We start from the raw sequence: 27,981 nt of genomic DNA, 5'->3' as shown, positions 1-27,981 counted from the left end.
TGGATTTGAATCAGTGCTTTTTAATCTGTAAAAGGTGAGAATCCATGTACAAATTAAAAAAAACCCCACCAAACCAAACCCAACATAAAACCCTGGAATCAGGAAAATGATCCCAATCCCACAAAACCCAACCCCTTCGCCAACGCCGGGGTTGGGTGATGCGGGCGGAGCGCGACGGCTTCTCCTAAATAAATCCCTCTCCAGCTTGGAGACGTCTGTGGTGGCATCCCACGTTTTTAGGACGGTGGAAAGATGCTGCTGGGATGTTTTAAGGGCAAGGTGGCCTTTTCTGCGACCCCACCCCCTCCTTTCCTTCCCGCTCCCACGCCGAGCAGCCGGGAAGATGACGTGGGAAGTCTGGCTGCTCCAGATGGCCCCTTGCTGGAAGGCGGATCCGGAATCCGCTGTGGTGATGCCTCAGGCTATGGAGAGGCCTCTTGGACAACAACAGAGCTAAAACCCCCTCCCGGAGCTCATAAAATCCCAGGATGGTTTGGCTTGGATGGGATCTTAAAGCCCATCCTGTTCCACGCCCTGCCATGGGACAACTTCCACTCTCCCAGGTTGCTCCAACCTCGTCCAACCTGGCTTTGTTTCTGGAAGTTTTCCTTAAATAAAATCAGGATGAAGAGCTTGGCAAGTGGACAAGGAGCCACCGAGAAGAAGTCCCAACCCCAAGGGGTGCTGTCATGACGAGATTCCGCTGCTCCTTTAAACCGCCCCTAAAAATTCCTTAAAAAGTACAAAAATACAATCCTATCTCTCCCGAGGGAATTTTATACCTCCCAAGATCATCCGAGCACTGAAGGCCGGACAACTCCTGAGCTTTCAAAAAAACAACAATGCACCAGGCAGAAACAGGATGGAGGAAATTTTGCCAATCTGTTTTGTGGATCTGAAGTCTCCCAGCATTTCCAGGACAATTACCAAGATGCCTGGATCCATCAGGCCAGCCCAGGAACGCTGACAGCAGCGTTAGAGAATTAGCAACGTGTGCAAGATCCAAGAGTAGCACAAATTTAGGAGTTTAATAATCTGGAGGAGATATCTTCCTGGAATTTTAATCTCCTCCCAGGAAAAATAAACCCCCCCAAGGCTCTTAGCTATTAATCTCCTCACGGAATATTTAGGGCAATCCACCTCTCCTGATTAAAAAAGCCAGACAACAACTGCACGTTAAGTCCTTCCCTTTTCTTCCAAAGAATCTGGCTGGGCAGCTGGGCTGGATTTGCTGAGCCAAGCTGGGGGTTCATTCCCCCAAAAAAACCACCCCCAAAGCACTAAAAATTGTCAAACCATCCTAATTTGAACCCATTTTGTTGGGAGAGCCCCAGCTGGGAGATGCTGCTGGGGTTGGACCCCGTGATGGGATTGCCACAAGTCATCGATGCCCGCGCTGTCCCCTCTCCCAAAAAAGGGGTTTTGGGAGGATTCAGCTCCTTCAGCAGCTCTTGGAGAGCAGTTCCACCTTGCACCTTGCAGAGAAAGCCCAGGAGATGCTACAGAAGGTGACACTTTTGCTTTAATGGCTGGGGCTGGCTTTGGCCAAGCAGAAGACACAAACCAGGCCCTGCTTTAGCACAGCTCCCCCCAACCCCCCTTAAGAGCAAAAAAATAATCCCAAAATTAACAATAAACCCGAATTTCTCCCAGATTGAGGAGATCGTTGGATGCAGGAGCTGGGAAGTGGAGGTGCCTCGCTCACCTCTCGGCGCGGATCCGACCAGCGGCGCATTCCCGGGTCTGGGAGTCCTCACAGCCCAGCCAGGCTTGGGAAGCTTCCTGGGCAGCCAGTCCTGGAGCTCAGGGGACACCACGGCGTGTGGTCAGTACATGGCCTCGTTGTCCCCCACGGCGGTGAAGGGGACACCGCTGTAGGTGCTCTTCTTGCTCCGCTTGCTCTTCTTGCTCCACACCAGGAGCGTGCTGGCGCTCTTGCTGTTCATCAGGCTCTTCCTGCTGTTCTCCTTGTCGCTCTTGAGCATCCCTGATCCCGAGGACATCACTGCTGCCTTCCTGTCCACCTGCTTGGGAAAGGTGGAGAGGGGCGTGAAGCCAGGGCAGCACCCAGAGCTCCAAGGAATTCGGTGGTTTCCCGTGGGATGTGACTTACGGCTTTGGGACATTCCGAGCCCTGCAGGGTGATGACTCCGATGTCCACCCCCTCCTTCCCGGTGCTCTTCAGCAGCTGGACAACCTCGGCGTGCTTGGACCACTTGCAGTCCTTGCCATTCACGGAGATGATGTAGTCGCCCTCCTTCAGGCCGGCTTCCTGCAGGGAATGAGCGGAAACACGCATGGATCGTCACAGAATCATGGAATGGTTTGGAAGGGACCTTCAAGATCATCCACTTCCACCAGGGACTCCTTCCACTATCCCAGGCTGCTCCAAGCCCCATCCAACCTGGCCTTGGACACTTCCAGGGATGCAGCAGCCACAGCTTCTCTGGGAATTCCATTCCAGGGCCTCACCACCCTCACAAGGAGGAATTCCTTCCCAATATCCCATCCATCCCTGCCCTCTGGCAATGGGAAGCCATTCCCTGTGTCCTGTCCCTCCATCCCTTGCCCCCAGTCCCTCTCCAACTCTCCCGGAGCCCCTTTAGGCACTGGAAGGGGCTCCAAGCTCTCCCTGGATCCTTCCCTTCTCCAGGCTGAGAAGATGCAACTCTGCTCCAGGTATGGACCATAAGTGGTCCATATCCCAATCTTTGGGAACTTCTGAGTCTTCCAAAGACAGATGTGATCCTGCTGCTAGGAAGAGTGTTGTTCCAGAGATGCTGGGATTTGGATGGATGGGTTGGTGCTGAGGGAGCAGGGAGACCTTTTGGGAATCCCACCAGGATTCTCCAGCATCTTCTGCTGGAAAACAAAGCTGCCCCTGCTTTTTGGACCTGCCATCTTGTTCCAGCCACTGTCACATCCCAAAACGAGCGACAAGGGAGCTGGGTGGGCTTCCAGCAGTTAATAACTGAGCAAAATTCCATGTTTTTTCCTTAGCTATCTCCTAAAAACTCATCTTAATCATTTCATGACGCCCACCTGCAAACCCCAGGCTGAGCTCCAGCAGGGATGAGTCTCCTCCTTGAGCAGTTTGAAGACCTGAAAACACCTGAAATCCCTCCAGGCAGCTCCTTTCCAGCATTCCCATGGGAACAGCAAGAAATGGGGATACTCACAGCGGCGCAGCCCCCCGGGATGACCCCGGCAATGAGGACGGGGGAGTCTCCTCGCAGGGTGAATCCAAAGCCGTTCTCTCCTCTCATCAGGTGGACTCTCCGGGCTGGGTACCACTTGTTCTTGGCTGAGAACACGGAGAGGGGGCCCTGGGATGAGGGAGAAACATGGAAAGCACCTTTTCAACTCCCTGGAATTGTGCAGCCTTGTAAAAAAAACAATTCCAGGGATGGGGAGGGGGCAGAGAAAGGAATCCTGTCTTTTGCAGGGAAAATGTCCAAGAAGGGATGATGGGGGTTGATGCGGTCTGGATCTGGGGGATGCCAGACCTGCTTGGTCCAGGAGCAGAGTGGTGGGACAGGTCACCACTTCAGGGTCACTTTTCCCCCAATTCTCTCCTATTCTCCTGACTTTTCCCTGCTTTTCCATTCCCACAGGAATGCCCTGGGGTTGAGATGCACAAGCTCTCCCTGGGGAACTCAGAAGGTGATCCCACCACAGATCCTACCACTCTCCTGAACCCCATTCCTGCTTCCCAGGGCCCCAAAAACCTAAAGAGGGCAGGGATAAAGCTCTAGGGAGATTTTCCTGGCACCTCCTGCCAGCAGATTCCCAAGGGTCCCTTGGGAAAAGCCCACCCAAAATTCCTGTGCCTGCTCCCCTGTCACCAGAGGAGCTTTGTGACCCTTTAGGTGTCACAGAGACAGATCCCAGCCCTCCTCCTGCTGCTTCTCCTTGGAAAACCACAGAAGAGAGGGAGAAGAGGCTGCGGGAGGAAGGGATCCAGGGAAGCAGAGCATGGAAGGGAGGAGGAGGAGACGGCTGCTCCCTCGGGATATTCCCATTCCTGGAGCTGTACGTACCAGCCTGTGGAAGAGGTCGGTCACCTTCACCTGGGAGAAGTTGGGGGATTTGATTTCAGGTTTCTGGTGAGTTTTGGCTGATGGGAGGGAGAGAAAAGCACAGACAGAAGGTGACCTCGGGCAGCTGAGGCAGCTGCTGCCATCCCAAAGAGGGACAGTGTGACCCCGTAAGAGCCAGGACCTAAAATCCTGGCATAGTTTGGATTGGAACTCAAAGACCACCCAGTCCAACCCCCCTCTACAGCAGAAGTCCCTGTGAAGTCTTCCCACCCACAAACCCCCTCCCCACCCACAATCCCAAAAAACCCCCCACTCACGATGGATGTCCGGAGCTTCTCCCGTCTCAAAGAAATCCTCCTCGTGGTCAATCTCGGAGTATTTGCTCAGGGAGCGTTTGTGGGCAAAGGACAGGACCTCCTGCAGGATATCCATCTTCCTTAGGATCTTGCACAATCCATGGATCCTCATGGCCTCCTCGTGCTTCATGATGGCTTTTTTGAGGTGAGCTTTGCCTGTGAGGGAGCAGAGGGAGCTGAGCCCGACGGAGCAGCAGCTCCGGTGCCGTTCCCGCTCGGCTGCCCACGGATTTCAGGAGCGGTGCCACCACCCTGCTGTGACTCAGGGACAGCCCAGTCACGTTCCCAGCTCTAAATGGGGTCGGTCCCAGCTGATGGAGGGCTGGGAAGGGACCTTGAAGGGTGACCTACTTCGCTCCCCTGGCGCTGGAGCTGGCAGATGTTCCTGAAAAACCACCCCCGACGTCCCTCCTCACGCTTAACCTCAATCTCCTGAGCAAATTAACTTCTCTCCATCGCCTCGGATCCCTCGGGAATGGGAACACGGAGAACAACCCAGCCCCGTCCTCCTTGGGAAGGTGCAACACATCCCTGTTTTCTAGGCTAAGCCTTTTCCTTGTCCTGCAGGTCCTGCTCTCCATCCTCTGCTCTTTGCTCCTCTCCACTTGCCTTCAACGTGTTCCCACCCTCGGGAAATGGAAGCGGTCGGGAAAGAGGAGCTGAAATTCCAGTGACCCACGGATATCAATGCAAAGCATCTCCTCCGTGGGAAACTGCAACCAAGGCAGCCGTATCCAAGGCTGAACTCCCAGAAAAGCTCTCTCCGTGTGTCTCATGGAAACACGTGTGCCTGTGGCATTTCACGCTCAGGACACACGGTGGCAACAGAATCCAGGGAGAGGAGGTTTGCTCCAGACTCCCGGGACCCACAGCCAGAGGAACTTGCAACCGAGGGAATGCTTTGGGGTTGGATGGGAAACAGAGAGGAGACTCCCCCCCCAGAATTTTTATCGAATTAATAAAATGTGATATCATGAGGAATAATGATAATAATAATAATAATAATAATAATTATCATCATGGAATGGTTTGGGTTGGAAAAGACCTTACAGGAAGGGACACCTTTCACTATCCCAGGTTGCTCCAAGCCCTGTCCGACCTGGTCTTGGACACTTTCAGGGATGGAGATCCACAACCTCTCCGGGCTTTTCCCTTCCTGTAAACCAAATCCAAGCTCAGCTTGGTGTCTGCATATCCATTTTTCACCAGGAATGTTGAACAGAGCCCATTCCCCCAGGAAAAACAGGCAGAGCTGGAAAAGCTGGTGCAAACCAGGTGACCGCAGCTGAGGGTGTGGGGTGGTGTCACCATAGAACACTTGGATTTTGGGGTTTATTTGGAGGTTTCCACTTCCCATTCCCAGCAGGGAAATCTTGCCAAGCATCCTGAAGGACTTTGCTGAGGCCAAACTCATTCCTGGTGGGATCTGCCTCCTTCCACACGTGTGCAAGGAGGGAAAAGAGCTCCTGGGGGAGGCAACACCCCGAATTCCGAGTGCTGAGTTTGCTCTCGATGCAGCCCCGTTGAGGAGGGGCTGCCAAAACAAGACTTCAGCTGAATAAGCAGCGTCTGTTCTTTCCCTGGACCTGAAATTCCGCATGGGAAGAAGTTCTTGTCTCCCAAGAATTCGCTGCAGCTGAAAAAGCCACCCCCTGAGCATCTGCTGTGTCTTGTTTTCCAGCCAAGTCAGCCCAAACCAAGGAGCTCCCAGGATCTCCATGTCCCTACAGATTTCTCCGTAGTGTTGGGTGATGTTACCTGGCTCGGAACACCTGGAATTTTTCCTGTCAAACATGGATGGACAGGTTGGAACAAACACCATGAGTTGGTCCTCACACCCTCAAGAGGATTCTGATGCTTTCCTGCTTCCCAGGAGAAGGAATCTCCTGAGAAATTCCTCTTTGCACGAAGAGATCCCCCTAAAATCTCATCATTTGTAGGAATCATGATGGGATCCAGAAATTTGTGCTCACCTAGCTTCCTCCTCTCCTCGGGATCCTGCAGCAGGACACTGAGTGATGGCCCCTCTGGCATGGTGACATGGAATTGCAGGAAAGCCTTCTCCTGCTCCGGCAGCTCAGCATCCGAGGGAGCTGTGGGAAGCAAAGGGATGGAGCTGGGATTAGGGAGAGGTCAGGGCCATCCTGCCTCCCGTGGCAGTGGGGACAAGGGGAGCAGGAGCCACATCCACATTCAGGTGGCCCTGGCAGCACCTTCCTGTCATCCAACCACAGCCTGCAGGGAATCATGGATGGGCACAGGGATGATCCCAGTCACGGATGCACCAGGATCTGAAGCTGAGGCCCTCCATTCCTTCCTTTGCTCCAATCTGGAAGCAGGACCAGGAATAGAGAGCCCTGGGAATTCCCCACCTGGAGCTCACGGACATGGAGACACGAGACAACGAAATCAGGGAATCATGGAATGGTTTGGGTTGGATGGGGCCTTCAAGACACTCTGGTTCCAACCCCTTTCCATGGGCAGGGACGCTTCCACTTGGCTTCAAGCCCCATCGATCCTGGCCTGGAACACTGCCAGGGATGGGGCAGTGGGAAGCCATTCCCTGTGTCCTGTCCCTCCATCCCTTGTCCCAAGTCCCTTTCCAGCTCTCCAGGAGCCCCTTTAAGCACTGGGAGGGGCTCTGAGGTCTCCCTGGAGCCTTTTCTCCAGCTCACAGTGCAATTCATGTCATTCCATGGTCATTTCACAAAAATGGGAATTGGGAGTCATTCCATGGAAAACCAGAGATGGATACCTCTCTCCCAGGCTCTCCAAACCCCACACTGGGCTCTTTAAACCCTTTTTCCCAGCCCAAATTGTTCCTAATCCTCTTTGGCTCACTCAAGGTTGCACAGGAGCTTCTTTCCCTGGATGCAGAGTGGGATAAGAAACAACCCAGAGGATTCCAGGGAGCCTTGTTGCTCCAAACAGGGGATCCCAAAGCCTGGTGAGCACAGGGATCCAGAGGGTTGGGAACTGGCAGCTACAGAGCTGGCTCTCCCCGTGCCAGCTCCTGCCATGTCAGCATCCTTGAGGGATGAAACTGCAGCGTAAGGAATTTATTCCCAGCTGGTTATGGAAGCAAAAGATTTGTTATTCTGACAAGGGAGAGGTGGGAGCAGGAATGCGAGATCCCAACAGCAGGCAAAAAAATTCCCAAAGTAGGCATCTCCTGCAGATTTCTGCTTCCCTCAGTGCCTAAGGACACCAAAAAATTTAAGGGAAAGCTTTGCCCTGCCCCTTGGAGCCCCATGGAATTCCACCTCCATCATCATCCTCTCCTGTTTGGATCTTTAAGCTCTTCTAGCTCCACATTATCCCAGTCTCTCCCACCTCCTTGCTGAATCCAGCTTCTGCAACGCCCACACGGCACAAGGAAGATTTTGGGCAGGCTCCGGAGCGGGGGAGGGTGTGAGGACAGTCTGGCAGCCACTGCTGTCACTGCCACAGCACCAGTTTTGGCAGCCAGCCCTCAAAAAGCTCCTCAGCCACCCACCATGTGACACCGAAGATCACCAGGTAGCCCAAAGGCCACCAGGAGCATCTGCTGCCCACCCCCGGATCTTCTGCTCCATCCCAAAATTGCTCCCAGGGTGTCGGTGGTGGCACAGATGGAGATCAAGGGTCACATCTTGAAGCCACACTCCAAGTGACTCCATGGAGCCATGTGTACCCTGCTGCCACCACCCCGAGATTGCCAGGACATCCATCCATGAGGCTGGGAACCAAATCCAAGGGATTTTCGGATTGATTTTTGATTTTTGAAGCCCTCAGGTGGCCCAACACAAGGTGACCCAAAGGATGTTGGGCTGAGGACACTGGCAGGAGGTCAGCAGGCAGGTGACCCCTATTTCCCCACCCAGCCCCAAAGGGGACAGCAGGTGACATCCCTCTAGCAGCTTTTCCCTCCCCTTCTTTGGATTTTTCCCTGTGGAAACCAGAAATACGGGAAAATCTGCCTTGGGGATGAATCGCTGAGTCCATAACCAAGACCCACAGCTCAGAGCATTCCAAAAACTTCAGGTGTTGTATCCATTGACCTCCTATCACCTCTTTCTTTGGGAATCCCACCTGAAAAACCAGGCAACACATGGAATCAGCACTTGGATGAGCAAGAAGCTCCCTCCACTTGCCGGACACTCACCAGGGCAGTCGCAGAGAGCGATGGCAGCGAAATAATGGGAGAGGGCTTTAAAATGCTCCGACTTGACATGGACCATGGTGGTCCAGGAGAAGGGAACGTAATCCTTGACGTGGGGCTGGCTCATGGTCTGGTGCACCACAGAATAAACATCTTCCACCTGAAGAGTTGGGAGAAGGGGATGGGATGTGGGATGTCCACCAGGAGATGGTGACAGCAGGTTGTGCTCTCCTGGAAGGTTGTGCCGACCACAAAATCCCACCAAATCCTTTCCTTCCCAAAATCCTCACCCTTGCTGCCTCCTGAGCCAGCTGTAGGCGGGACAGGAAGTCGTTCTGGGCACGCAGCAAGGTTATCTTCTCAAAGACACACTCCTGGACCTGGGCCACCATCAGCCTCACCAGCATGGTCAGGGAGGCGGCGCTCATGTCAAGGCTGGGAGCGTTGGAGAAGTTTTCCTTCAAGTAGTTAAAGGCACCTGGAGGAGGGAAAAGCTCCTGGAAGTTACCACGCTTGTGAGGAGGAGGGTCAGACTTCGGGATCAGGCAGGTTTCCCTCCAGGAACATCAAACATCTCACCATCAGTGGTGGGTACGAAGATCTTGGGTCCAACCCTTGCCATCTAAACCATCCCTGTGCCCAATTTCTTCTCCAAAGCCCTGGGTGATCCCAGTCCAGGCTCCCTTTTTTCCATGAGAAGATGGATCAGCGTCTCTCCTCCCCTCAGCTGGGACATCCCATTGGGTGGCTGTTGGATTATCCCAACTCCTCTTCCCAACCCACACAACCAACGTGGAGCCACCTCGGCGCTCCATTTGTGATCCCTTGGAGGCGCCTCTTCCCACGACTGCTCCCACCCCTTCCTGCACCTCCGTGGATTATTCCCACCTTTGGGAAAAGCTTCCTGGGAAGAGGAGAAGAGGGGAAGCTACGTACCAGCTGCCTTCTGGAAGGCATCGATGGCCTGGTTGAGGCCGGGCAGGGAGGCGCGGTCCTGCCGTGCTCCGATCTGGGTGTGCAGCGCTCCGAGGTTGAAGAGGACACTTCCCTTCTCGAAGGCCAATGCCCTCTGGTGGGATGGGACCCCCGTCAGGGAGTCGTACCTGGAGAAGGGAAGAGCCAACAGCTGCCCATCCCCTGGTCACGGTCCCCAAAGTGCCCTCGTTCATGGAAAGGGGGTCGGAACTGGGTGATCTCTAAAGTCCTTTCCAACCTAAACCACCCCATGATCCCCATGGATGCACGAGGAGCCTGAAGGGTTTTCCGTGCTCCCGGTGGGCTTGCAGGCACCGTTCCCATCGTGGTACGTCCCATGGGATTTGTATTTCCCCCTCCCTCCCCAAATTAACCCACCCAAGGCAATAGCAAACCCAGATCCCGGTGTCCACCAGCACTGGCAGCGATTCCATCGTGGAAATTTGGATCCTGACTCCCTCCCCACCCAGGTGCGATGGGGAAAGCTGCACCCACCAGTGGAAGAAGATGCCCAAGGTTTTGGTGGGAGGGAAGAACCGGCTGTCAAGGAAGTAGAGCTGGTTGTAATATTCCATCAGGAGCTCCAATCCGGCCTCGTTGCGGCTCGGGGTGCGCATGGCCTGTGGGAATGGGAGAGGACACGGATGGGAAAAGAGAAGGAAGCTCCATGGCACAGGTTGAGAGCCCTCAAAGAGTGACGGAGAGCTGGGGGTGTTCACCTGGAGAAGAGATGGCTCCAGGGAGAGCTTGGAGCATCTTCCAGGGCCTAAAGGGACTCCAGGAGAGCTGGAGAGGGACTTGGGACAAGGGATGGAGGGACAGGACACAGGGAATGGCTTCCCACTGCCAGAGGGCAGGGATGGATGGGATATTGGGAAGGAATTCTTCCCTGGGAGGGTGGTGAGGCCCTGGAATGGAATTCCCAGAGAAGCTGTGGCTGCCCCATCCCTGGAAGTGTCCAAGGCCAGGTTGGATGTGGCTTGGAGCAACCTGGGATAGTGGATGGTGTCCCTGCCCATGGAAGGGGATGGAACTGGATGATCTTTAAGAGCCTTTCCAACCCAAACCATTCCATGATTTTAAGGTTCATCCATGGGGAAAGTTTGGGTGCTGGGACACCCAGATCTGGAAGCAGCAGGCTGGGAACGAAACCATTCTGATTTTTGTTAAGAGAAACTCATGGAAATTCTGATTAGAGAAATCCTCGGGAATAAACAGGATTTTCCCCCTCCTTTCCCAGATTGCTTTAAATTTCCTCTTCTCCAAGGCCTACCTGGAGAGAGAGTCTGTAACATTTTGAAACCTATAAACAAAAGCCAAGGTGCTCTAGCATGGGAATGCTGCAGGCTGAAATACATGGATAAATGTGGAATTCAGAGAAAGGATGAGGGGACTCCTGGAGGAAGATGAGGCATCTCCAAGGAGTGATCCTGGACAAGCCAAACTTTGGAAGCCAAGGGACACCAACCTGTCGCAGCTCCATGAATTCCTTGATTTCCTTTTCAAACAGGACACCCTCCTCTCCATAGTGTTCACTGATGAAATCCTGGATGGGGAAACAGGAGAAATTTAGGATTTTAAGGATGACTTCGGGCAATTCTGCATAAGGAATTCACTGCTTCTGCCCACAGGGAAACCTCCTGCCACAGGAATCATCTCCTCCCTTTCCTACTCTCCAGCATCTCCAGACCCTCATCTCCCACTTTGACCCCAATGCTCACCTTGAGTGGTACCAACAAATCCAGCTCCTTGGTCTCCTTGAGTCCCAGAGGGATCATGGGAACGCTGATGGATTCACTGGAAGAAGATAAGAATCTATTTGGAGGTTGGATTAAAAATCTTGGATGGATCCTGCGGGTTGGAGATTAAAAGGAAGCAGCTTTTGCCCTGGGCTTGTGCTGCTCCTATTAAGAGACTCCACATGGAAAAAATGCTCTTCCCAAAAAAGATTTGGGAATGGCAGCACAAGAGGAGAGATGCAAAAAACCCCTGAAATCATCCTGTTTTTCCAGCACCCAGAGGAATCCTGGATGTTGGGTGGGCAAGGCAGGATCAAGCCCTCACCAACACAACAGCCCCCTCTCATTATCCCCCAAAATCACTGACAACTCGTTAATTAATCATTAATTGGGGAGGAAAAAGAGACAAAGGAAGTTATGAAAACCAGGAGAGCAGGGCAGGGAATTTGCACCCACGTTTTCCTTGGGAAAAACTGCTCCAGGAGTTATAATTAGTGCAGAAAGCCATTACTGCTCATTCCCTAACGAGAATTCCACTGGAATCCAATGCCTGGAATAAACAAAGGGGTTTTTGTTTGGCCTGGGCAGGGTTTGGGGTTGTTGTTGTTGCTGCTCCCGATTTCTTTTTAAGCCAGGGCAAGCAAGTGGCAAATTGGGAAAACTGAGCATCCCTGACAAGGAATGTGCTGGGAAAAGCACGTGGATGGGCACAGAAACGTGGAATCATGGAAGGGTTTGGGCTGGAAGGGGCTTTAGAGATCATCTCGTTCCAATCCCCTGCCATGGGCAGGGACACCTTCCACCAGACCAGGTTGCTCCAAGCCCTGTCTGACCTGGACTTGGACACTTCCAGGGATGGGGCAGCCACAGCTTCTCCAAGAATTCTATTCCAGCCCCTCACCACCCTCCCAGCGAAGAATTCCTTCCCAATATCCCATCTAACTATCCCTATTCCAGTTTAAAGCCATTCCCTGTGTCCTGTCCCTCCATCCTGTCCCAAGTCCCTCTCCAGCTCTCCTGGAGCCCCTTTAGGCACTGGAAGGGGCTCTGAGGTCTCCCTGGAGCCTTCTCTTCTCCAGGCTGGACATTCCCAGCTCTCCCAGCCTGGCTCCAGAGCAGAGGGGCTCCAGCGCTTGGAGCATCTCCATGGCTCTCTCTGGATCTGCTCCAGCAGCTCCACGTCCTCCTGCTGTTGGACCCCAGAGCTGGAGGCAGAATTCCAGGTGAGGCCTCACCTGAGCAGGGCAGAGGGGCAGAATCCCCATTTTCCCTCTGGCCATGCTGTGGGATGAGCCCAGGATATGGGGGATTTCTGGGATGTGAGGGCACATGGATGAGGCATTTCCAGCTTTTTATCCCCCAACACTCCCAAATCCTTCTCCTTGGGGCTGTTCTCCATCCTTTCATCCCCCAGCCTGGATTTGTGCTTGGAATTGCCCCGACCCAGGTGCAGAATGTTGCACTTGGCTTTGTTGAACCCAGTGAGGTTCATGTGGAGCTTATCCAGGTCCCTCTGGATGCCATCCCATCCCATCCCATCCCATCCCATCCCATCCCATCCCATCCCATCCCTCAGCCATGTCACCCACACAACACCTCATGTTGCCATCCAACACCATCCACCTCAGGAGGGGAAAAGGAGGAAAAAATCCCAGAGTCATTTAGGCTGGAAAAGACTTCCAAGATCATCGAGTCCAACCTGTGACCGATCCCACCCAGCCCAGAGCACTGAGTGCCACATCCAGGCATTCCTTGGACGCTTCCAGGGATGGTGATTCCCATCACCAAAATATCCCATTGGGAAGAGCTCCGGTGGGATTCTCAGGAAAGGGGGATGATGCAAGGGAAGATGGTTCTTTCTTCCCTATTCCTCCTGCTTTGGGATATCAGAGTCCAAAGGATGTTCCATCCATCCCGAAACATCCCAGTATCCCTTAGGAAAAGCTGATTTTTCTCTCCTTGCAGCTCTAGAAGGAAAACACTGACAGTCCCAGGATGAAAACTTGCCAGGAATTCTGGCCCCTGCCCAAATCCTCCCCAGCCACCACCTCGTGGTCCCTGACGATGGAAAAGTCTGGGTTGGAAGGGAACCTCTGAAGGTCACCCCAACCCTCGGCCATGGGACAGAGCAGGGCGGACGAGGCGAGAGGAGCCTTGCTCCCAGGAAAGTTCCATAATAGCAGGAAAAATGGAATCCCAAGGGAACAGGCTGCTCTTCCCAGACCCACCTGTCGTTCTGATACACGTCCATGCTGCTGTTGAGCTCTTCCAGCTCTTCCTTCAGGAGCTGAAGGTTGGAGTTGACGTAGCTCAGCTCCAGAGCCACCGTTTCCTTCACCTTATGGTTGCTGGTGGCCCTGCAAGAAACCAATGGATCAAAATTCCCTCTTTTCATCCACAAATTTATTTTTCCACTCCAGATTGAGTTATCCAGAGGTGCAATCTGGGTGCATCCAGCCCAACCTTCCCACAGGATTGTGCCTCCAGGTGATGATGGAAAGGTTTGGGAGGGAAAAGACCCTGGAGGGTCATCCCATTCCAACCACTGCCATGGGACACCTTCCACTATCCCAGGGTACTCCAAGCTCCATCCAACCTGGACTTGGACACTTCCAAGGATGGGGCAGCAACAGATTCTCCAAGAATTCTATTCCAGGGTCTCACCACCCTCCCAGGGAAAAATTTCTTCCCAATATCCCATCTAACCCTGTCCTCTGGCATTCCCTGTGTCCTGTCCCTCCATCCCTTGTCCCAAGTCCCTCTCCAGCTCTCCTGGAGCCCCTTTATGCACTGGAAGGGGCTCTAAGCCCTTCCTGGAATCTCCTCCAGGCTGAACATTCCCATCTCTCCCAGCCTTTCAGGATTAGGAAAGTCAGAACATCCAGGTAGAGGCTGAGCCCAGGCAAAAATTCATCCCAGTGCTGCATCCAGGAATTTCTGCTCCAGAGCCACCTTCCCCTTGCTCATTCCCGCTCCCACCTCCAGCAGTGGCTGTGACCACTCCAGGTGCTCCCCCATCCCAAATAAACGGTGGGATTTGAGGAGGAAGAACTCATTTTGGGGTGCAAAGAATCCTTGTGGAAGAGAAGGGATTTGCTGAGCTCTCTTCCCTCCCTTCCCTGCTCCCAGCAGGAGCTGTAAACACCAGGGATTGATTCCAGCTGTTCCCAGCAGGACAAGCTCCCAGGCTGATTATTCCCTGCTTATCTGCTCCGAAGGAAAGCAGGGAGAGGTAACTCGGAGCTGAAAGGGGCTCTGGCTGCTGAACCATGCTGGGATCCAGGGAAAACAACACACGGAAACTGCTTCCCTCCAGCTCTTCCCGAGTATTGCCTTTCACGTGGATTTTTTATGGATTGAATCCTTCTGGGCCTGCCCTGCCCTGGCTCAGGGCAGGAGAAGGAGCTCCAAGGTTTTACTTTGAAAATCTGGTGGTTCAGAGTCTCCTCCTGCCTCTCCTTCACCAGGATTTTCCAAGAACAAGGAATTTTTTTATTCTAAACAAAGCCAAGCCACAGCACGTCCAAAGATCCCCGTGGCTGCTTCCACTGAAAAATCCCTCAGCATTCCTGCAATTTGCCAGGCAGCACCACCCCATCTTTCCACATAAACCAGTATTTAATCCCTATAAACCAGGTTTTAATTCCTATTTATTTTCCCCATACATCCCTACACCTCCAGGCCACTCTTGGTCCATTTTTCATCCCATATGGATTAAGGAGAGTTTTCCCTCCTTGCTCCCAGCTGCCAACAATTTCTTTGGCTCTCAGCAGCCACTTGATTATTTTCCAGCTGTTTTAGCACAGTTTCCAGGAGGATCTGCTCCATGATTTTGCCAGGAATCTGTCACCAGGTAAAGATTTCCTTGGGGCACTTTGCAAGTGCCACACGCAGCAAATGATCCTGGAACGGTTTGGGTTGGAAAGGACCTTCAAAATCATGGAATTCCACCCCACTACCATGGGCAGGGACACCTTCCACTATCCCAGGCTGCTCCAGCCTGGACTTGGACACTTCCAGGGATGGTGCAGCCACAGATTCTCTGGAATTCTATTCCAGGGCCTCACCACCTTCCCAGGGAGGAATTCCTTCCCAATATCCCATCCAATCCTGCCCTCTGGCAGTGGGAAGCCATTCCCTGTGTCCTGTCCCTCCATCCCTTGTCCCAAGTCCCTCTCCAGCTCTCCTGGAGCCCCTTTAGGCCCTGGAAGGGGCTCTGAGCTCTCCCTGGATCCTTCCCTTCTCCAGGCTGGACATTCCCAGCTCTCCCAGCCTGGCTCCAGAGCAGAGGGGCTCCAGCCCTTGGAGCAGCTCCGTGGCCTCCTCTGGACTTGCTCCAGCAGCTCCACATCCTTTTGCTGTTGGGCTCCAGAGCTGGATGCAGAATTCCAGGTGGGATCTCACCTGAGCGGGGCAGAATTCCCCCTTTTCCTGCTGCCCACGCTGTGGGATGAGCCCAGGACACGGGGAATTTCTGGGATTTATTTTGTGATTTATTTTCTTTCTTTCCAAAATCCTGGACATTTTTCTCTCTCCCATTCCTCCACTCAATCCCATGATTTGAGCAAGGAACGAAAAGGTTTCCTCTGGCTCTTCCCATTTAATTACCCAGCAAACAAATAATGGATTTTTCCACCACATGGATTTTTTTTTTTCCAATACCCCACTCCCGCCAACTTTTCCAGGAAAAGACACAGAAAGGCTGAACAGGATCATTTTTTCCAAGCATTGGTGTAGTTTGTTTTTAAGTTTAGAAGCAAAAATCCCAGGAAATTCAGCTCCAAACTGCTCCAGGCTGGACAATCCACAGCTTTTCCCCACCAGCACCAGGCTAGAGATCCAAAGGAATTTTATCCACGCAACACAAATCTTTAATTTTAAAAGCAATAAACTACAGACTTGCAACATAATCCCCACTCCTCCTCAGCCTTTAATGTCAGGCTTAATTATTCCTTCCCACCCCCCCCCCCAGATTTCCCAAAGTTTCATAAGCTTGGAGCACCGGAATGCCGAGAAATCAACTTCGTTACTCAGCTGGATTTGTGGGAGGGAAGGAAAGCGGCACCCAGAGTGCTGAGCCAGCAAAAAAGGAGCCCCCTCCGTGCCTTTCCCTGATAATTAAGATGTGTTCTGCATCCCGTTTTTCCTTACTCCCCCTTCCCCCAGCTCAAATTCCAACCAAAACCAGGCTGATTTCTGCTGAGCCAGCACATTTCCCTCTGGTTTGGTGTTTGGTTTTTTTTATTGTAACACAGAGGAGAGGCAGAAGTTGGGATTCCGTGGCTTTTTTTCCCCATAATTAAATGGGGCACAGCAGTGGATGCTCCACAGGATGGAGCAGTGGGATGTCCTCATCTGCCATTTTTTTAGGGATCAGCCGTTATTCCCCTTCTTCCAGGTGCAACAGGAACACTCCGTTGGTGTTAAATCATTCCAGTTCAGGAGTGGAAAGTTAATTTTATCTTCTTTTATTTGGGATAGAAACTATCAGAAAACTGGCAAAATATTCCCAAAAAGTTGTTTTTTAAGGGAGATTTATGGAATTTTTTCTATTAAAGACCTGCCCAGCCTGGAATGTGCTCCAAAATATTAAGGAAAAATGAAATAAACACAAGTTACACTAAAAAATGTCACCCTTGGGATAAAATCCATGTGGATGTGGCACCCGGGGCAAGCGGTAGCCTTGGCAGTGCTGGGGGAATGGTTGGACTCAATCCTAAAGGGATTTTCTGATTCTAAAGCTGGATTTCATGGAATGGTTTGGGTAGGATCTTCAGGAACCTCCAGTTCCACCCCCTGCCATGGGCAGGGACCTTTCCCTATCCCAGGCGGCTCCAAGCCCCATCCAACCCGGACTCGGACACTTCCAGGGATGGGGCAGCCACAGCTTCTCTGGGAATTCCATTCCAGGGACTTACCACCTTCCCAGGGAAGAATTCCTTCCCAATATCCCATCCATCCCTGCCCTCTGGCAGTGGGAAGCCATTCCCTGTGTCCTGTCCCTCCATCCCTTGTCCCAAGTCCCTCTCCAGCTCTCCTGGAGCCCCTTTAGGCACTGGAAGGGGCTCTGAGGTCTCCTTGGAGCCTTCCCTTCTCCAGGCTGGACATTCCCAGCTCTCCCAGCCTGGCTCCAGAGCAGAGGGGCTCCAGCCCTTGGAATACATGGACTCACTCCAACAGTTCCATATCCATTGGATCCACTTCCTGGGTTTTCACACCGGAGCTCTGCATTCCAAGCCCAACCTCATTCCCATTATCCCATCTGCTCCCATCCTGCTTTTTAACAATCTTCCACCAGCTGAATCTTGGATATCAAGACTCTGTTCCTGTCTCCAACCAAATTCCAGAGCTGGGGGATGCTCAGGGGGATCAGGACTCACCGGAAGAGGTTTTCTGCTCCCGCTCTCATCCGCATTTCCTTGTTGATCTGTTGGTTGATCCGGGCCCGGCGGTGCTGGAGTTTGCTGCGCTGGGTCTGGGCAAAGGGGTCACAGCCCTGCTGAGAGACAAGGGCAGGATCTCATCCCAAATCCACATTTTGGGATTCAAAAAAATATCCATCCATTCCATAAATTGTGCACTTTCCGAGCCCAGAGTCATGGAATGGTTTAGGTTGGGAGTTTAACGATCATGAAATTCCAACCCCTGCCATGGGCTTGCTTGTTCCTTGCTTGCTCCAACCTGGACTTGGACACTTCCAAACATGGAGCAGCCGCAGATTCTCCAAGAATTCTATTCCAGGGCCTCACCACCCTCCCAGGGAAGAATTCCTTCCCAATATGCCATCTATCCCTGCCGTCTGGCAGTGGGAAGCCATTCCCTGTGTCCTGTCCCTCCATCCCTTGTCCCAAGTCCCTCTCCAGCTCTTCTGGAGCCCCTTTAGGCCCTGGAAGATGCTCCAGAAGCTCTCCCTGGAGCCTTCCCTTCTCCAGGCTGGACATTCCCAGCTGTCCCAGCCTGGCTCCAGAGCAGAGGGGCTCCAGCCCTTGGCGCATCTCTGTGGCCTCCTCTGGACCTGCTCCAGAAGCTCCACGTCCTTCTGCTGTTGGACACTAGAGCTGGATGCAGAATTCCAGGTGGGATCTCATCTGAGCAGGGTAGAGGGGCAGAATTCCCCCTTTTCCTGCTGCCCATGCAGTGGGATGAGCCCAGGACACCGGGAATTTCTGGGATGTGAGCACCCACAGCCAGGTCACGTTGAGTTTCTCACCCCCCAGACCTTACACTGACCTTGGAGTAACCATTTTATTCCCCAATCCCCAAGGGCAGCCGTGAACAGGAATTCCACATCCCCTTTCCAGGCTCTGGACATGCACCAAGGTCCAGGGGGAGCTGGAGATGAGCTCAGTATGACCCCAAAGCTCGGGAACAGATGTGATCCCGAGGCTGTCTCCGGGATATGCAGCACAGGGAGTCAGGAGTTCACGGGGATGCAGGAATGAGAGGCACAAAGCACTAAATTGATTCCATCCTTCCCTCGGCTCCAGCTCGGAATTTCTGCAGACAGGGAAAAGACGTGGAATTCCCGACTCCAGGAAACAGCAGCCAGCAGATTTCCCTCTGGCTTACAGGGTTATTATGGGATGCCCCCAGGGAATGGGGCTGTCACAAGGAGCGTCCCGAAATCCAGGGCCATAAAAGCTCTGCCGAAATGGGGATGAGTCCCATTGTGCAAGGGAAGATTTAGAAGGATGGAATGAGCCTCTGGAAGTTCCCTGGATAAAAAAATCCCTGGTTGGGAAGGCACAGGGTTGGGAAGTTTAGGAGCATGAAAAGTTCTGAGCCTGCAAAGCACGGGAAGGTCCCAAAATCATGGAATGGTTTGGGTTGGAAAAAACCTTAAGGATCATCTCATTCCAACCCCTGCCCTGGCACAGGTTTCCCAGAGAAGTTGTGGATGCCCCTGGAAGTGTTCCAGGCCAGGCTGGATGGGGCTTGGAGCAACCTGGGATAGTGGGAGGTGTCCCTGCCCATGAGATGAGATGACCTTTAATGCCCTTTCCAACACAAACCATTCCATAATTCCATGGAATGCTTGATCACCACTCTGGTGGGAGCTGGCAAGGAGGAAATGGAAAATTTTGCACTTCCATGGACTTCAGCTTCCTTAAAATTAATTCCTCGTATTTGAAGTCCAGCGAGCGCCGCTTCCTTTGGAAAAGGGTCTGGGATTAACATTGGGATTTTCATTTAAGGGAAAGATTGGAGCTCCTAACTGGCACCTTGGAGACTGAGGAATCAGAAGGACTCCAGCTGGTCCATAAATCTCTGGGATTAATGCTTTACAGTAATCCATGAATTTGATGAAAGGAACAAGCTGGAAGCACGAGATCCCAATTATTCTGGAAAAGCAGTTCAGTGGGGTTTGAGGAAAACACCCCGAAAGCTGCACAAATGTTGCGTGTGAAACCCAGGAGCAAATATAGGGAAGTTTTATCCAGAATTGCCACTTCTGGATTTGTCCTGGGGAAAATCCACCCAATTCTGTTGTCTCCCTGGGGGGGGGAAAAGAAAAATCTCGGAATCAGAGGAAAAAAGGAAAGGATGAGGAAACCAATCCAAGATGTAAAGAGAAGGTGCTCATTAAAATTTTAAGGCTTAATTTCAAATTTCAAGATGAGATCTCTGAGAACTTGACAGATCCAGAGACAAGAATGACAAAGGAATATGCAAATATACCCAAATATATGCAAATGAGACCGTTCCAGGCTCCCTCTCTTTGCCCCCAGAGGCACAGAAATCCATGCAAAGCTCAACAGGTGGGAAGTTTCTCTTCTCCGACTCCAGCTCTTCCTGAAAATTCCAGCACCCTGGAGTCCTTTCCACCTCTGGCAAAGGTTTCCTTGGAAGCAGCCAGAGAATTTTAAGGGATTTTTTGTGGGGAAAAGGAGCAAAACCCACCTGGAGACACAGGGAAGAGGCCTGGGAAGTGCAGGTTGGGATGATGGAAAAGGCACAAGTGGAAGGATTATCCAAACCCAAAATGAAGATCCTTGTCTGGAGGGAAAGCACCGGGAATGAAGGAAGGAAAGAAGTGGGATGAGAAGACACTGGGATGGCTCCACAAGATATTCCAAGAGGGTTAAAACCTCTTCCCTGCAGGAGCCATGATGGGATTTAGCAAATTGATTTGACTTCTCCTGCTGGGGAGCACTAAAGCTCTTCGTGGAGCTGTGAGGGGCTTTTTCCCTGGCTTCTCCATCAGATTTAACGAGATAAGTTCTCAATCCCTTATCCAGGCTCCTAAGCCAGCAACAAAAAGGTGCTGGAAAACCAGGAGCACCTGATATAAACCCAAAGCCTTGGGAGGTTAAGTCAGGAATTCAAGATCAAGGATTTCCTGTGATCTCTACACATTTTGTTTTCCTCAACATTTATGAGGCTGGAAAAGTGCAGGAATATGGGATTGCTGCTGATCTTCCCTCAAGGTGCTCTGCCTTGATCCCCAGAAATCATCCCTGGCTTGCATGGATCAGTACAAACCTCATTCCATGAGGAACAACCAAGCCCCATCTGCGTTGCAATTCCACAAATCTTGGAGCGAGAAGAAAATTGGGCTCCAGGAAAGTAAAAAATGCCATCTTTAAATCCAAATATAGATAAGGGAAATAAGGAGTCAAGGGAAGAGCATTTCACCTTCCAACTGTTCAAAGGATCCCAAAGCTTTTCCTGAGTTCCAACCAAAACCTAAAATCCACAGAATGAGTTTCTAGGGATTTAAACATGACTTGCATAAGAGGGGAAAAAGAAAAAATCCCACCAAAATCCCACAGTTAGGTTCCAAAAGGGATTTTCCTCACTTAATTCCTCTTTGCTCAAGCTCTCGAGGTCACCTCGTAAGAGGTCAGAAGAAAGAGGGGCTCTTTCATCCAGGCTTTGGGGGGCAGCTGGGGACACCTGAAAAGGGGAATTTGGGGGTTTAAGAAGTGGCTCTGGAGAAAATCCTACTTTTCCTTCCTGGTTTAAAGGTTTTAAAGGAAAAACGAGCACAGAACTCTTCCTTAAATTGCGTAGGAGCCAGGGACCTGCAGCTTTTGTTTGTACACAGGGAATGACAGATCAGAAACCCATGAAAATCAGTGAGGTGCGGCCAGCCCTGACGTTTATCACCTGTGACAAAGCAGGATTAGGGTCAGGAATTGGACTCTGTGATCCCAATGAGTCCATTCCAACCCTTATCGTATGATTTTATTGGAAAAAGGCCACTTAGGCAGAGAAAAACTGAGGAAATCCCTCTGCATTCCACCCTCATGGGGACGTGACAACAGCACCGAAAATCCTCATCCAGGGTCTCCACATGAGGGAAAAAAAGATTCCATAAGACCTTTCCCAAAAGGGAACAAGACCAACAGCTCCCCTCCGAGGGACATCAAGGATTCTCCAACCTTATCTTTGCAGGGAACAATGGGAATGACTCAAGGGCGTTTTTCCCTCCCAGCTCCAAAGGGCCCATCCCGAGCGGCAATTACGAGTCCTTAGGGAATGTTTGCTCAGGGCGGACTCTGAACTTCCCACCCCCAGGAGATGAAGCCTTGGGTGACTCCTGGGTGACAGCCACACCCTGAGAGTCCCTGGTGACCTTGTTGACGAAAACAAGGCCTCGGGGCCAAAACAAGGCTGCAGTTTTCCAGCACTGGGGTCAAACTGAATCCCCTGGAGGAAGAGGTGGAGGCCAGCAAGTCCAAAGGGTAATTCCATGACAAAGGGATTGATTTCTGCTCCTTTGTAGCTGGAAGCACCAGAGGAAAAGCGAAACTGAAGGGTATTAAGGGATCAAATGTGGGAAGGAGAAATTGGGATCCTTGGAAGTGCTGCTAGTTTCAAGGAAGAGAGAAATGGAGATGCAGATCCAGGTCCTGAAGAACTGGCACAGATCAGGAATGTGCTGGTAAAATCCAAGCGGGGATCTTCCCACAGAAATGAGGAAGGGATTGGTAACTGGGAGTTGTAGTCCCAGCAAGGAATTGCAGGAAAAGCTCCTGGAGACACTGGAAAAATCCAGCTGGATCCCAGAAGCTGTCCAAGCCGGACCATGTCCAAGACCAGTTTTGGCCACAAAGGAGTCACCACCAGGATTCCTCCCAATTAGGGAAGCCAGGGAATGCCCAGAGAGAAACTGAGGAAGTTTAATTTGCACGGAGACTCGAGACATCCATAATGTGGGAAGAGGAGTCATCAGCTGGTGCTGAGCTCAGCTCCACAGCCAGCCCCACCTCCAGGGAGACACCTTCCCATTCCCAAGGACAGGGAATGAAGGAAAGAAGGACTCCAGCCAGCCTGGATCACTGCCACGGGTGTGGGCAAACACACGGAGACCCTCTGTGCCAGGAAAAGGGATATTGAAGGGATGACAGGATCATGGAATGGTTTGGGTTGGAAGAGACCAAAATCATGGAATTCCACCCCCTGCTATGGGCAGGGAAACCTTCCACTATCCCAGCTTGCTCCAAGCCCTGTCTGGCCTGGACTTGGACACTTCCAGGGATGGGGCAGCCACAGATCCTCTGGGAATTCCATTCCAGCCCCTCACAGCGAAGAATTCCTTCCCACTATCCCATCTAACCTTACCCTATTCCAGTTTAAAGCTATTCCCTGTGTCCTGTCTCTCCATCCCTTGTCCCAAGTCCCTCTCCAGCTCTCCTGGAGCCCCTTGAGGCCGTGGAAGGGGCTCTGAGCTCTCCCTGGAGCCTTCTCTTCTCCAGGCTGGACATTCCCAGCTCCCCCAGCCTGATCCAGAGCAGAGGAACTCCATCTCTTGGAGCATCTCTGTGGCCTCCTCTGGATCTGCTCCAGCAGTTCCACATCCTCCTGATGCTGGACCACAATCCCTGATCCCAACCCCATCCTGGGGGCCTGTGGTCTGTGGTTCCAACCTCAAACCCATAAATTTCTCCCACTAAACACCCACAACATCTCCCACCCCAAAACCAAAAAAATCAGGGGTTTATTTCCATCCCCTCCCAGCAGCACCAGCATTTCCCAACACAGTTTTCCCTCCAAACAGAAAGTTTCCAAGTGCACAGATGATCCAGCAGTTGGAAAACCTGGAATAGGATAACCCTGAGCACCTGTTTTAATTCCAGAACCACACTGGTCTTTAAATCATTTTCACAGAGCCAGAGCTGTCAGCTGGAATTTTTATTCCTCTTTGGAACCCACAAGTTTTTGAGTCAGGAGAAGTGGCCAAGTGACCCTGCTTTAGCCACATTATCCCATGGGATAGAGAGCAAAACAAAAGCCAGGGAACCACTGTGCACACAAAAACAGGCTTGGAAATTCTCCTTTTTTCCCCCAGAATTATCCAGAATTTCCTTCCTTTTCCAGCCAGAGGCATTTAAGACATTTATATGAGCTCTTCCGAGACAAGCAGGAGGTGACAACAAGTGGGCTTTTACTCCCTAAAAATCTATTTAATCAGAAATTCCCTATCATGGAATTAATCTCATGGAGCACCCTGGCTCCGAGCTGGGTTTCTGTGGGAGACAGGAGCAGCTAAAACCTCTAAAACCTTTTATTGAGAATATGGTTACATCACAGAGCCTTTGAACAAATGAGGGGAGGATTAAGGTTTTAAATTTCCCAAGTGGCCTCACTGGTGGCTCGTGCAGTCAGCAAGAGGAAGGAAAAATAAACCTGGGGGTGGGAATAAAAATCTGGGGGGTTGGGGGTTTTAAACAGCACAAATTGTGGCTAAAAATTGAATTTTTAGGGTGAAAATGCTCTAGGGAGGTGGGGGAGGCATGGAGTCAGGGCAAGGTGCCAGCAGGAAGCAGGTGGATTAAATCTTCACTCCTAGGACAGAAAACTTGGCCAAAAAAAAAAAAAAAAGCATTAAAAAGCACTTTTTCAGCATTCAAAATCCCCTTCCAGGGGGAAAACAGGGATCCACACTCCTGATGTTGCCAGGGTGATAAAACGAGCAGGAAAAGTTTATATTGATAATTTCTCTCTAAATAATACTACTGCTAATAAAAAAAATAAACAAATAGAGCTGATCAGATGGTCTGCTGCTTTGATTAAAAAATAATCATGTTATGACAGAGCTGATCCCCTGCCCGGCTCCCCCTCCAAAGCTCGGCAATATTTTCCATGTTATTCTTTGTGCTCCGGATCCAAACAGAATAAATTGGGGGAAAAAAGTCCCAAATCCCTCCCTTTAATCTTCCGTCACGAGCAGCACCTGCTCCTTAGACCTGGCGCTTAAACCCCGACCTGGCTTAAGGTTGCAACCTCTTGAGCTGCAGCCCAGGCTCAAGTGACTCCAGATCAGACAGATCCAGGGGAAAAAAAAACAAATCCCTTCCAGAGCGTGGCTGAGTTTGGCTTTCTTGGTTATTTGGGAATCTTTTTAGGGGTGTTTTAGGTGTTGGGACTTTTTGCTCTGCTGGAAGTGAGGGATTTGCAAGAGGAGCTCAGATTATGGAGTGAACTCGCTGCTGGTTTATCCCACTGGATCTCAGGGGGAAAAAACTAATGGGAAAAACACTTAAATAGACCCAAAAATGAATGTTTGCCATGTTTTCTTGCTCCCTAAAACGTCTTTGACCCCAAGACATCGGGGGCTGGTGGCAGCCTGAGGACAATTCCCGCTGATTCCATCCCAATTGTTCCTAAATAAACAACGATGCCAGCAGAGCAATCAGCCCCATCTCTCCCGCACATCCCGACTTTCCTCGGGAGCAGCTCCCGAGGGAAAAACTCAGGAAGCACCACCCTGCCCAGCACCTGTGGGAGCGAGAGGAGGAACAGGGAGCACCTGGATCATCTTCCTGCAGGCAAGAAGGAGGAAAAAAAGCCAAAATACCGGGGAATTTGGTGAAAAGCAATCACTGGGAAGCTTGGGGATGGAGCCAGCGGAAAAGATGGGACCGAGGAACAGAGTTTTAGGGATGAGGAGCTGGGAGAGAGGTTTTAGGGCCGTTTATGGGGCAGCAACAACATTTCCACCCCCAGTCCCTCCTGGGCCCTGTCACCCCCAGCGGGGTTGGATGTCCCTGTACCCTCATCCATGGGGACAGCCATCCCTATGGATAGGACAGGGATATGGGGCCAGCCCATCCCATCCTCACCTTCCGTGTGCTGCCGCTCTTCGGGCTATGCAGGAGGACAAGGCCACTGTCCCTGTCCCCATCCGGGCTCTCCTCCTCGGGGGGCATCATCTCCAGGGATGCGACATCCACAGGCAGGGAATGGGGGGCTGGAGCTGGGGGGCTCCTGCTTGAGCTCACAGCGTTTGGCTCAGGGGGGTTTAAGGGCTCGGTGACCCCTCCTTTAGACCCCAGGCCTGTCCTAAGTGGGGGCTTAAACCCTCCCTAACCCCTGCTCTGTTCTGCTGCAAAGCCCCCTGCGCTTAACATCTGGCCAGATGTGAGCCCACAGCGTCCCCCCCCGCCCCCCGGCAGAGAAAATTTCGGTAAAAGGGGGGGACACAAACCCCACAGACCCCCGTTGTAAAGCTACACTAGATAGGGGGATGTTAAACCCTACCAGACCCTAAATGGGGGATGTTTAAACCCCCCAAAACCCACTTGAGAGAGCTGCTCTAAGTAAGGGAAAGACGGAGTTTAAAACCCTCCAAACTCCCCTTGCAGAGCTACCCTAAATAAGGGGGGATGTTTAAACCCCTACAAACCCCCCTTACAAGATTTAGTCCAAATGGGTTGGGGGGATTAAACCCCCCAAACCCACCTTACAGAGAGAGCCGGGGTGGGGAGGGAGTTAAACCCTCTGAAAACCCCTTTACAGGGTTACCCCAAATGGGGGGGGGGGGGAACCCCCCAAACCCCTTTGCAGAGCTACCCTAACTGTGTGGGGGGGGAAGTTTAAACCCTTCCAAAACCCCTTTTCAGAAAAACAGAGGGGGCTTAAACCCACCTTGCACAGCGACCCTAAATGGGATAGGGGGGGTTAAAGCCCCCCAAAATCCCCTCCTAGAGATGCTCCAGCCAAGGGGGACCTCCCCCCCCACCACCCCGCCGCCCCAAACTTCCTTCCAGAGTCAAACCCCGCGGCCCTACAACTCCCCAACCCTTCCCCGTGCAGACCCCACCTCGGGGTGCCCCGAGAGCCCCCCGGCCGTGCCCCTGCTCACCCCCGGTGCCCCCTCAGGCCCCGCCAGCCCCGCAGCGATCGCGGCAGCTCCGCCGAGCGCGGGGCATAAGCAGGGCGGGGGGCGGGGCTTATTCGCCAGAGAGCCAATGGGAGAGCGGGGCGGCGTTGAGTGACAGGGTTTCTGCCCAATAGAGAAGTGGGATTTGGAGAGGCGGTGGGGGGGAGGAGCGGAGGGGCCGTTGCCCGTGGCAACGGTGGGAATTAGAACGCGGGTGACGTCACGCGAGGGGCGGGGCTATAAGCCCCGCCCGCCGGCACAGCTGGGCTCGCCCCCTCCCCCCCGCGCCACATCTGGGGGGCTCCGAGCTCAGTCCGGACACATCTGGATGATCCCAGCTAAAACAAGGGGCACCTTGCCCGTCCTGGCCACATCTGGGCGACCCCCAACTCCAACCAGGCGCCCCCCCAGTCCGGCCACATCTGGATGACCCCCACCTGCAACCAGGAGTTCTCCCCCCCCACCCACCCCCGACCCCAGCCACATCTGGGCAACTCAGCTGGTAACCAGGTGTTCTCCCTCACTCCCCTGGCCACATCTGGGCGGTCCCTCCCTCATTCTGCTCCTACAATCCCCGCACCCACCTTCCCCCGCCTTCCCCCCTCCTCTCCTCAACATCTGGGCTGCTGTTCCCTTGCCCTGTTGCAACCGCTGGATGCTGCTCCTGTAGAAACCATAATTTAATATCAAATATAATAAAAAAAATTAATGAAGAAATAAACTCGAATCCACTTTATTCCTTTTTCCGGGCAAATCCTGCCCCATATTCCTGCTCTGAACCTTTGTCACCAACCACAAGAAGGTCCCTTAGTCTTTCCCTGGGCCACAGTGAAATTAAAGCATGATAAATCCCATTCCTATCGAAGGGACACAGGGAATTCTGTGCAGATCCAGCTGTTTATTGAGTGGAAACTGTTAGCCCAGGATACAGTAAATATTTTATAGGGTGTGGATTTATTTTATAACTGCATTTATTAAACCAGTTCCACCTTTCCCGGTCCTTTTTTCCCATCAGGGCTTCAAGGATTGTGTGATCCCAGGGAAGGGCTTTTCTCCCTCCTGGATTTTCCCATCCAAAAGGAGCTGCTATACTAGAAAAGTGGAATTACTGTGGAACTAAAAGTGGAATTAATCTGGAATATTGTCACTGATGCATCCCCACAACAGTGCAGGGATCCCATTCCAGCCTGGTTTTCCCAAAGGATGAGCCAAACCCCCTCTGTTCTCCACTTTTCCCAAGTGGAGCTCTGGATGGAGCCATCCCATTCCCCCATTGCAAAGAGCATCTGTGAAGGGAAAATCCATAAAAATACACAAAACTCCTCTTAATTTTTAAGGGATTTATCCCAGGTTGTGTTTGGGTGGGAGTGAGGAGCAAACTGGAGCTGCTCCAGGCTAGGACAGGTTTTTCCCAACTCACATCCCTGCAAAACCCATCTTTTCTAACCATGGACACACAAAACTTAGGAGAAACCTCCACCAAGCTGAATAAATCTTACGGAATCCAGGGAAAATGGGAGGAATTCAAACCCGGGCTGTCCTTGGAAGGAGCCAAGGGCAAACAAGCCCTGGCTTGAAGTTGTCCTTCCCTGCTCCCTTCCCCGGGGCTGGCTCCCATCCC

At 52.2% G+C, this 27,981-nt stretch overlaps 1 protein-coding gene across 4 annotated transcripts; it reads right to left on the bottom strand.

Moving 5' to 3' along the window:
* On the bottom strand, window positions 1-26,254 carry RHPN1 (rhophilin Rho GTPase binding protein 1). Of its 4 annotated transcripts, none has more exons than XM_032091748.1 (15): window positions 25,321-26,254; window positions 17,632-17,750; window positions 13,480-13,608; window positions 11,234-11,327; window positions 10,981-11,058; window positions 10,008-10,132; window positions 9,474-9,640; window positions 8,828-9,015; window positions 8,541-8,697; window positions 6,370-6,489; window positions 4,358-4,552; window positions 4,041-4,117; window positions 3,180-3,326; window positions 2,114-2,272; window positions 1-2,027 (listed from the first exon to the last, which is right to left on the bottom strand). In XM_032091748.1, exons 1-15 carry the CDS (start codon window positions 25,408-25,410, stop codon window positions 1,827-1,829), a joined length of 2,046 nt encoding a protein of 681 aa, XP_031947639.1. In that variant the 5' UTR covers window positions 25,411-26,254; the 3' UTR covers window positions 1-1,826. The 4 variants fall into 4 exon arrangements, with proteins under 4 accessions (XP_031947639.1, XP_031947647.1, XP_031947656.1 ...); XM_032091756.1 differs by having other exon boundaries at window positions 1-2,024; window positions 25,321-26,252; XM_032091765.1 differs by having other exon boundaries at window positions 1-2,024; window positions 11,234-11,309; window positions 25,321-26,252.
* Between the last annotated feature and the right edge of the window lie 1,727 nt (window positions 26,255-27,981).

Source organism: Corvus moneduloides, chromosome 1 (genome assembly GCF_009650955.1).
Source record: "Corvus moneduloides isolate bCorMon1 chromosome 1, bCorMon1.pri, whole genome shotgun sequence".
NCBI classification, from domain to species: domain Eukaryota; kingdom Metazoa; phylum Chordata; class Aves; order Passeriformes; family Corvidae; genus Corvus; species Corvus moneduloides.
The sequence above is the reverse complement of the archived record's forward strand: the minus strand, read 5'-3'. Positions and strand labels throughout refer to the sequence as shown.

What these genes read in the sequence shown, in the direction of transcription:
- RHPN1 (XM_032091748.1), bottom strand. Translation starts at nt 25,410, where the DNA reads ATGATGCCCCCCGAGGAGGAGAGCCCGGATGGGGACAGGGACAGTGGC. An exon ending in GACGTGTATCAGAACGACAG is followed by an intron (nt 11,328 to 13,479) that starts GTGGGTCTGGGA and finishes ACCTCCAAATAG; the next exon opens with ATTCTTATCTTCTTCCAGTG. An exon ending in TCCCGGGGGGCTGCGCCGCT is followed by an intron (nt 2,273 to 3,179) that starts GTGAGTATCCCC and finishes CATTCCCTGCAG; the next exon opens with GAAGCCGGCCTGAAGGAGGG.